The 10,797-nt window shown below is 42.5% G+C and overlaps 1 protein-coding gene across 1 annotated transcript in view; it reads left to right on the top strand.

Annotated features, from left to right (window-relative positions):
- Nucleotides 1–2,282: 2,282 nt before the first annotated feature.
- sema3h (sema domain, immunoglobulin domain (Ig), short basic domain, secreted, (semaphorin) 3H) overlaps nucleotides 2,283–10,797 on the top strand; it is a gene marked incomplete at its 3' end in the record, with an annotated part of 127,048 nt that continues 118,533 nt past the window's right edge. The window contains exon 1 of the mRNA XM_079174071.1: nucleotides 2,283–2,393. Coding sequence (XP_079030197.1) covers nucleotides 2,294–2,393 — 100 coding nt within the window. The 5' untranslated portion in view covers nucleotides 2,283–2,293. The remainder of the gene's footprint in view (nucleotides 2,394–10,797) is intronic.

Raw genomic sequence — 10,797 nt, 5'->3', positions numbered from 1 at the left:
ATAAAACAAGAGTCAGTGGATCGTGACTCATTGACTCCCGTGTTAAAGGGATGACTGGTGCGTCCACAGTTTCCTGTTTTGCGCTTGCAGTAGTATTATTGCGAAATGTCAAACTTAACTTTTACACTTTTAACCTTTGGACTTTATGAATCCAGTTTTTGAAATTTGTGGAATTTCAACAGAAAGGCAAACTTGAACATTAAAGAATTTGAACATTTCTAAGTCTCTCACACTGTATTTTGTGGATCTTTGACGGGAAAGGGCAGCACACTGTAATCTGCATCAGAATAGCTTAAATGTCCATTTTTCTAACTGCCTTATCACCAACTGAATAAACACAATTTGATGTTCCCTGTTCGTCTTCTTGTCACATACAGGGATGCCATCAACTGAAAATGAAAGTGAACAATGTCACAGTGCTATCTGCACCGTTTGATTGACAGGCGATCCTGAGATCAGGATGATGGCCACAATACAAACACCCCATCCATGAGAGGTCAGCAGTAAAAACCAATGTTACTAATGATGATGATCATAAATATGGATGTGTTGTTCATTTTGCCCATGATGGAGTTGTGTTGAGCTGCAGAACATCACTTTGTCCAATTATATGAGCGACAGAAACATTTACTGTTAATCTCCGTTAGCATCTGGCTCAAGGTCCCTCCAGCAGGGCACGGTGCCATCACTGGAGTCAGTCTGTAGAACAAGAGGCAACTTCTTCTTCTTCTGTTAAATAATGAGATAACTTCATGAACAAGCGGTTTGATCAGATTTGCCCTCATCCAATTAAAAGCTGTGTGAGGTTGTGTAAACACCAGGTTACAGAACTTCTAATCATATAATTAAACTGCCGGGTGAAACTTGAAAAAAGAAGAAAAAAAATCTCTCCTCATTATACGATGTACAATAGCAAACAAGTCTGGAGCGTGAATCATTTAGGAATCAGAAATCCTTGGAGAGAGTGTATACTTGTTAGTTTGCCGCAACCTAAATTCATTATTTATCCCAGAGAATGAATAAATTGTCTCAGTTAGCCTGGTATTGAACCTGAAGCTGGTGAAAAATTCAGCCTGCGCTGCCGTACCCCAGCGAGCAGCTGTCTAATGAAAATAACACAGCAAGAACCACGACACACGCTCTAATGATTGCATTTGGGTTGAGAGTGGAAGCCGAGGAAATAACGAGAAAGAGGAAAGAGGCTGAGGCACTGAAAAAGTGAAGAAGAAGATTTGTTTTGGAATTGATTTTTATGATCTCACTCGTTACTTGTAATGCAGTTCATGGCTTGAGCCCTAATTATAAATCTCCCTGGCTGTTTTACATGTGTTTGTTTACTTTTCTCTCATTGTTATTCTTCCTACCAAATCAGACATTGCTGAAATTCACTTTGTTTATTTCATTGTTTGTGTGTCTTCTGTAAAGCTCGGAGATCACTGGTGTTATCCGTGTTATACATTGTAACGAAAGAATGTAGGGGACAGGAAAAGAGTACGTGAGAGAGTAAGGGCAAAGGGAAAAGGAGTGAAAGAGAGGAAGTGAGGGACTGAGAAAGTGAGAGAAAGAAAAATGGGAATAAAGATGAAAGCTGATTTGTCTCTCATTTCCACTTTAACTAGGTTTTCCCGGAGGAATGAATAGGCGTGCGTGCCTGCATCCGTGTGTGTGTGTGTGTGTGTGTGTGTGTGTGTGTGCAGGGTGGCCACAATGATCTGGGATCTTGCTCCCTCCGCCTCCCAGAGAGAGAGAGAGTAAGAGAGAGAGAGCGAGAGAGCGAGAGATAGAGAGAGAGAGAGAGAGAGAGAGAGAGAGCGCAGTCACATGCAGAGAGGAGCTGGGACGAGAGACAGAACAGAAGAGAGCTGTCAGCGAGGAGGCAGCGGAGAGACGACTTACTTTTTTCTTGGAATACATTTTCCCATCCATCTCTGAAGCACACACACACACACACACACACACACACACAATACAAACACACAAACACACAGATGGTGAAGTGTGTGAGTGCTGGTGTTAGGAGAAGTGAATTTCTTTCCGGATTTGGACTTATTGAAGCCTGACTCAAGACACAAGACTGTTTGGATTCAGTATCTTTGCAACTTGGACTTTTGCTTCTTACCGGTGCAGCACTTTGGACTAAGAGTGTGTGTGTGTGTGTGTGTGAGAGTGTGTGTTGGGATTCAGCACTTCATCCTGAATGCAACACTGAGATTTTGACCAACACTGCGTCGGGCACCTGTTACTGTAGTTGGCTGCGTTTTGTACCATTGGGCTCGGACTGTGTGTGAGGAGGATGTATTGGCCGGTGACGGCGGTCCTGCTCGCCCACCTTGGGGCTACCTTAACGGGGGCATGGAGAGCATCTCAACCAAGACTGCAGTTCACACACTCCGGTAAGAGGCTTTCTGTTTTGAGCGGTCTTTCTTTGCTCTGACTGTCTTAATACATCTGCTGCGCTGTCATTCTCCACACACACACACAAACACACACAGACACACAGACACACACTCATGCAGGTGACGGGAATCACGCAGCTCACTTTTCTTTCATTCCTGTTCTGTCACTGCCCATGCACTGTTATGCGATATGTGGAGCACACATTATACCTCGTCCCTCTCCCCGTTTTGTTCCTTTCCCCCCCACTGTCTCACTTCCTCCATCTCTGTAATCACCTCATCTTCCTCAGCCTTGTTTTTAGCCCCCCCCCCAACCTCCATTTCTCCTCTCACCATGAGTTCTGTTCAAAAGTGGCAGAATTGAAGTGCTTATTTTGCATCTCCATCACACTGATGTGATGTTAGAAAGTTTCCTAAATGACATATTCAGCATGATTTTCATATGTTTGACATCGCTACAACAAAGTCAGACGGTTGTAAAGTTAATACTGTAGCCAGACTATCTTTAGCCACTTTATTTGTAAGTAAAGCTGAAGTGAAAAGTTGCTCATATCCTCTGAATACACTGGAACACTGTTACAGGAAGTAGAGTGGGTCAAAGTTGAACGGTGGAGTCTGTTTAATCCATAGTAGATGTTTGCAAAGGACAGTTTGGATTATAGTTTTACCATCCACCCGCGTTTTCTCTCCCAAATTTACACATTTCTTTTTAATTCAACAATTAAGCTTCACACCCAAAGACTCATCATCTCTGTTATTCGTGACAGGACGAACCCCCCCCCAGGATTTGAAATCAAGTGTCCATGTCTGTTAGTCTCAGTTATGGCTAACAAAGACATAATTATCTGATGGCTTGAGTCCCAGATCCCCACCAAATTAATTATTTCTTGGCCCCAGGCCGATCCGTCCACCACAGTGAAATCCATGCAAAGGTTTCTGGAAAAGACACAACAGGACCTCTATAAAAATGGGAAAGGAAGGCCATCATTTATTATTACTAAATGTGTAATATCAGCTATTTATCAAATACTGTGGTGGAGAACTCAATTGTGTGTTGGTGTTCTGATCTCCCTTTTCTCCGTTTCTCAGTCTTCTTCTTCATGCACTTGTTAGTTGCCGCTGTGCAGCACGTTGCATTAACAATGTTGTAATGCTGCGTCAACGCGCCAGTGTTGAACAGGAGCGCAGTCTCTCCTGTTCGTCGGTTTGTGCGCGGTTGAATTGGAGTCGACTGGTCCTCTCTGAGTGCAGTGGGTCTGGATCTGGCCAATCTTCTAATAGTTGTTGGCGTTTGTTAACCTTGTGGAGGCAGCGGTGGGGTTTGAATCACTGGAGAATAGAAGGATCCATTTGATGCATCAGTGTCCTCCTCCAAACAAGATAGGGCTTAACATGTTGAGCCATGTTGGGTGTTTTGTTGTTTGGGTGTAACGAATGTGACGGTCAAAAGTAATGAAAAAGCATAAATCTGCATATTCTCATTGAAACGAGATTTGTGGTCTGATCTTTTTCCCTCTCGGCCATATTCACAGGGAATCGCCTTTAGTTACGGTCAGATAAACTCATGTTTACTAGAGACACCATGCCATTAGAAACCAACTGATTACACATTCTTACGTAAGCCAAAACACAAAGGGTCTGTGAAGTAGATGTGATAAGGCTGAAGTCGACCAATCGTGACCTAGAAAGTACAGAGAGGGGGGGGGAAAGGGAAACCTTGTTAGATTCTCCCAGGTGGGAATTTAGCTCTAATGAAAGCTGAATGTGGAAATGTGAAGAGCTGCTGAAGTAGCTGCTTTGTGTGTGTGTGTGTGTGTGTGTGTGTGTGTGTGTGTGTGTGTCTTTGTGAGCATGCATGAACTATGTGTCTGTATGTCCTTGAGTATGTGTGTGTGTGTGTGTGTTGATGCACGTGTGTCGTTATCACTCGTCGTAGTCACTTTGAGGTTATGAGCTTGAGTGCATGTGTGTTTGTGTGTGTGTGTGTGTGTGTGTGTGTGTGTGTGTGTGTGTGTGTGTGTGTGTGTGTGTGTGTGTGTGTGCCTAAATAGAGCTGTTTTAGTTGCAGGATCTCTGTCCACCTCAGTCTTGGTGGGTCTGTTGTGTTTCTGCTCATGACTTTGAACAAGAGGCGGTTGTTGTTTGGACTGTGTGTGTTTTTATAGCTACAGCGGCCAGTATGTTCATCTTTGGGAGGAGAACAAAAAGAAATATGTGATGTGTGTAGGGAGTGGGACTTTCACCATTATGCCTGTGTGTGTGTGTGTGTGTGTGTGTGTGTGTGTGTGTGTGTGTGTGTGTGTGTGTGTGTTGAGTGTGTGTGCTCTTTCTCTCTCTCTGTGGGAGCTCCATGCTGTGGTCATTTCCCTTCCCATCACCACGGAGGGTTTCTCAGACAGAGGGAGGAGATTTCTTTTTGTCAGGGAATCGCTGTAATTGGATTTGAGCCTCACTTAAACACTTTGACGACTGATGTTGTTTGGCAGTTTAGAGATACTGAACATTTGGATTTTCCTTCATCTGTTGAAGTCATAGCAGACAACCACTGTAAAATCTTTTACAAAAGCAAATTTATCATGGAGTAAAGTAAGAAACCGTAATACAAGGAGAGAACGGATACAGAAGATGATGAAAGAAATGAAACAATAAACCTGATAATACACGTGAAATATACAAAGTAAGACAAATTATATGAAATATAGAATATAAGAAATTACCGGTTATTTAGCAAACAATGGTGTTAATCTGGCAAAAAAACTGTAATAGTGCTTTTTCCCTCTCCAGCAAACATTCTGTAAAGGAGTGTGACCCTTGTGTAAGGCATGACGTTGGAGGAAAACTCTGCAGTGCACTCAAAATCATTTGACCAAAAACCTAACAATTTAGCTGATTTTCACATTTTAATTTCCTCTACTGGCTGAGAAACCTCTTCAACTCAGTAAAACAGGCTTCACCTGGCAGCAGCGGTAAACTATTTGTGCAACCTTGAAATGTTAGACTAGTACGAACTGCATTTACTCAAAAATACAAAACTCTGTACATACCATAGACTCTCTTTGTAAGATGTCAGCAAGCAGACTATATTTGCTTTGTGTTTTTTATAGATTGTGCTCATGTCTGTGGATGCAACGCACAGAAAAGGGAACCTTCGGGTTACTTCTACTTTTCTGTAGCACCACTCTTAACCCAGACATGAACATAGACAGCAGGGAAAACACATGACGGAGCAAAGCAGAGCGGTGATGTAGTGAAGCAACAATGCTTTAGTGCTCAGAGGTCTTTGTATGCAGCACTGACTGTTTACTAACATCGAAAGTGTGGCTTGATCTGCATATCAAGCTTGACATGCAATGATGTGTCGGAATCTATTGTCCATTTGGAGAGCAAAATGGCCCTCTTTACATCCCATTACTACACAATGGAAGGGGAGTTCAAGACTTGGGGCCAGAAACAGACAGTAAAACACTGTTAGAAGAGGATGGTTTTATGATTACAGTCGTGACCTTTCAGATTTGTATCAAGATGGTACAACAGCTGGTCGCCTCGGGGTGTTGCGTCGTGTATGTCAGTGTTGCTGATGATGATCCAAACAGATTCACTTTTACAAATGAAACTCCACTGCAGATCTCTAGTCCTTTGGGGTCGACCCCGACATCCATAGACTCAGACATTACCGACGTTGTACCGAAGATTCGTCCTTGAAATGCAGTATTTCTTTTTCTCTCGCTTACAAAATGAATGACCTGCTTCTAGTCACGTCTCAGAAGGATTTCTCCCTCTGTGCTCCTCTGTGCTACAAGGACCCCTTTGTTTCCTGCGGCGTTATCAGTAAATCGGAGGTTAAAGTCTTTTGAACCTCCCTAAAGCATAGATAGCAGAGGATGGGTTTTGATCCATTGACCCTCTGGGTTAAGGGCCCAGCACGCTGCTGTCAATCATCCCAGATGGGGCGCAAACCCACAATCCACAGTAAGCGGTTCACCCGTCCGGGAGAGTTAGCAGTCACGATGTTGCGTGCATTGTTTTTTTTGGGGACACATGCAGCCACATTCCCAGTAAGTCTCCACCATCAATTAGTCTAACTACAGGGTTTGTCACTGTGTCTGCCTGGCTTACTCTGTCAGGGTGATTCTTATTGTCGATTAACGGTTAATCTGTTCACTGTTAACATCATTCATTTCATCACATTTCATATTAACTACAGTTCATTCATGGTTCTGACACGTCAAAGGGTTTTTCCTTTTAGCTATTGTGAGTTTAAGGCTGGACAGGGTTACAAAGAAAATGCTACTGATCTCAGAACCAGACATTCAGAGCTGTTAGTCTGACACACACACAGAGAGAGAGAGAGAGAGAGAGAGAGAGAGAGAGAGAGAGAGAGAGAGAGAGAGAGAGAGAGAGAGAGAGAGAGAGAGAGAGAGAGAGAGAGAGAGAGAGGGGTCCTTTCACTGTCTGAGAGATTTCTTCTGATTGGTGAAGTGTAATCACACTGACTGACCAGCCAACTTCATGCTTTTGAAAAAAAGCAGCTTTAAATACTTAAATGCCTGATTACCTCCTAAGCCTCCATCTCTGTCTTAATGACTAAATTATCCCAGTTATTCACTCGAACCTCATGTTGTCCATATGCAAGAGTGGGCTAACACACACACACACACACACACACACACACACACACACACTTGATTGGACTAAAACCATTATCCCAGTCATTAAGTTGATGGTAGTGGGATTTTCTTCATGATGGATGGTAGTTAGAGATACCATCTCTGTACCACACACAGACACACACACACACACACACACACACACACACACACACACACACACACACACACACACACACACACACGCAGTACTGTACCTGAACAAACACAATCACATTAAAGCAAGAACAAATAATAGATATAATTTTGTCTACACACGGACACAGAAATGCAATTAGGTAAACATGCACACGAACACATTGATGGGGAGGTCTTATACTTACTTGCATACAGAGACACGTGCACACGGACACTTAAACTGCTGTCACAGTTCAGCCTTCAGCTACTTTCAAACTCATAACTGTCACATGGGAATATAAAGATTCATTGTCACAATCACAGAGTAAAGCCGCTCTAACTGCCTCAGAGGAGGTCTGGATGCTTTATTAAGTCAATGTGAGCCTATTTTCCCCACATGGAGAAAGTCATGTTTTATTCATTCGGCATTCACTTAGTGAACTGGCTTGCCAAAGACATTCAACGTTAATCAGTCACTGGAGAATATTCAAATTGAATCATATGAGTTTCTTTACTGTGAGTGAGAGACATTGGCTTTGACTTTTGACCTCCGCACCGCTGATTACTTGTGATGGTTGTGATTCAGGCTTCAACTTATCCCGCTGTTTCCCCCCCAGTGTCTTTCTGGAGAAATGCCCAACTATTAATGTAAATGCAAATGAAGCCTTTTCAATTTCATGCTATTAGCATGCAAATTGCTTGTTTTTACCAAACGTAAGATTAGTTCATCAGTGTCCAGATGCATGTTTGCTCATGTGCATGTTTGTAAATGTTCTATTTAGATGTCCTCGGAGAAACAAATGTGTTGCACAAATACAGTTTGAATATAAATACTTTCTATCTGTATGTTGTGACATTATGAAGGATAAAGCCAGGTGTTGCCTAGTCATCCCCAAGCAACAAAACTGTTTAGGGGAGCCATAAATAGCTGCTTTCATACCAAACCCAGATGAGTTGTCTGTTGTAGAAGGACGTTGTGTATCTGTGTTGTCTGTGAGACAAACAAGCAGCTGATTTGGCCACCATTGGACCCCATCTGAACCAGATTCAAATGAATGTGGTTGTGACTTTAATCGCCTTCACTGTGAAGGGGATTGAATATTTATTTGCTTGTTGTATTTAGACACAACATTTCAGGTGTTTCAATGAAATTCTAAAAGCCTACATCCAAAAATACCAACCTGATCTTAATGTTTCATTGCTTGTAAATTGTCTGATGAAAGTCTTTCCTTCTTTTCCCGCTCACTCTTCGGCTCGGTGTTTGAATTCCTTTGACGTTAAAGACGTTAGTACTCTCCTGGCTTGCTGGCTAAACTTTTCAACAAAACTCCTCAACCTTGAAATATATCGTCGTGTATTTTTGAAGATCCAACTGAGAGAAACAAGAAAGACAAATGCCTCTGGCCTGGTTTTCTTTTCCCAGGAAAATACAAACCTCCCTTTGTAGTGTTGAGGTTGCAAGTTGAGAGGGGAGACCTGGTTCTCGGTGTATGTTGTACATCTTCATCCACTTTCCCCAACCGTACCTTTCTCTTCACACTATGCACTAATAAAGCCTCATCACGCCTTCAGAGAGGTATTAAAAATCAAGAGATATTTCATTATTCATTTATTCTTTCAGATCTGTTTCTATCTAGGCCAGTGCTTTCCAGGCTCAGGGCTGGGGATGTTGCTGAGATGTGGATTTCACTGGGACGGTTATCTGGCACATAATCAGGCTCTATTCTCTATTATTAATTTTAATGGAGGAAGTCCCCAATGGTGGCGCCAGCATTGCTTGTCACTCCTGAAGTCAAACGGTTGCTGCTCGCTCATCCCACACTTTAGAAAACACACAGGCAGACGTTTTCTCTTGAAGACTTTATTCAGCAGGTTGTTTGAATACTAATCTGGCTAAAATATGAAGTATAGCTGTAATCAAGGTTCTTGAAAATACTTTAGCCTCCTTTGCTGTTTGAAATTAATTTCCCAGAATATCTGGAGGGCCGGATAAAATCTTCTTGCAACCAAACTGTAGGCCCTTATCAAGACATGAAAAACCCTGATTAAGGGACTTGGAGCTTGAGGGGTTTCTCTGGACAGAGACGGTGAAAGGAGTCTAATTACACTCTTGTTTTGGCAACAACAGTCCCTGACAACAGTGGACTGTGAATGTCCCCTTGAGAGGTTTCTGGTGTTAATATCAGAGGCTATCTTTAGTCTGAACCCTGTAATTAAGCAATAAAACCACAAGCTTCACATTTCTTCTATTTCCCTTAAGTATTAATTTGCTCCAATCTGCCCCGTTGTCAATAATCTGGAGCTGAGTTTCTCACCTCTCCTCTGGGGCTCTTACTGTGCGTCAGCATTTCTTTCCTATATAACAGTCACGACACACGAGAACTGTTTTTACTCCTATAACTCATTTGCTGTGTACTTTTTTTTATGAGCTAAGGCAAAAATAAATATATAATTGAAGTTATATTAGCTGGAGAAAGTTTGAGTCACCCTGATCTGGACGTCTTGGGTTGTTTCTCTTCTCAGCTTTGTGCAAACGTGTATTTCTCGCTGCATTCCTTTCACTTTAGCTGACATTTAATCCACAATGACACAGTTGACTTGATGGCCAGCTTGAAGCCAGAGGTAGAGGGGATCAATGGTGCTGAGACCAACTTTAACCAGCAGTTTACCTCATTAGCTGTAGATTAGAGAAGGCTGGAGATGCAGGATATGAAGGAGGGGGGGGGGGGGGGGGGGGGGTGGACAGGCAGTGGATACTCAGAGGTTCATTCCCGAAGGAAATTTCAAGCTGTCACTTGTTCTACAATGACTTTGATCGATTCAGTATCAGATGACTGAAAGGAAAACGGCAACTTCTAGACTCCGGTCGAGCCTCAGTTTAGTGCTACATGCACACAGTCACAAAACATCTGATCTTTAACCCTTGGTGTGAGCGATCCAACATTCCCATGGCTGCGTACACAAAAGAGAAACCACAAGATTTGTGAATCAAATTCTTGTGGTTTCTGGCTGTTTTGCCAGTGATGGAAACATCAGACAAGCCCCACAAAAGGTTTGAAGTCAGACTTCCTTTTCCTGTTTAAATAGAACCGGGACTTATCAGAAAATAGAGAGGATGTGCAGCGACAGATAGTGCTTTTTATCGTCTGGCCGAGCTTTAAAGTAAGGAATTGTCAAAAATTTGACCCTCCGAGCTGATTGTATAATATAAATCTGAAATCACTGTCGACAGCATCAGTATCCATAACCTTCACAAGACAACGTCTTTTTTTATGGGCGCCCATTTTAAAGATGTAGAGATATTATTATTATTGCCCATCCTGCAAATGTCCACGAAGCATACCGAAGGTCTAACATGCTTTGATGTTGAGCCAAGAAATAGCAGCCACAGACAATTTAGAGACTGCAGTGATTTTTCACATTACCTAAGGAGCATTATGTGTATAGATAAAAACACTCCACTCTACTTGATGATGGTCAGAGGAAGATTACCTTCATGTCTGCTGGTAAGAGACAAGACGCTGACTGGGATCATCTGCAACCGCTTCTCTTCGTCTTTTCCATTAGGATTAGGAATATATATTGTGTTCACGTCGGAATACCAGCATGAGAAAAAG

Source organism: Pholis gunnellus, assembly GCF_910591455.1.
Source record: "Pholis gunnellus genome assembly, chromosome: 2".
Lineage (NCBI taxonomy): Eukaryota > Metazoa > Chordata > Actinopteri > Perciformes > Pholidae > Pholis > Pholis gunnellus.
The sequence above is the reverse complement of the archived record's forward strand: the minus strand, read 5'-3'. Positions and strand labels throughout refer to the sequence as shown.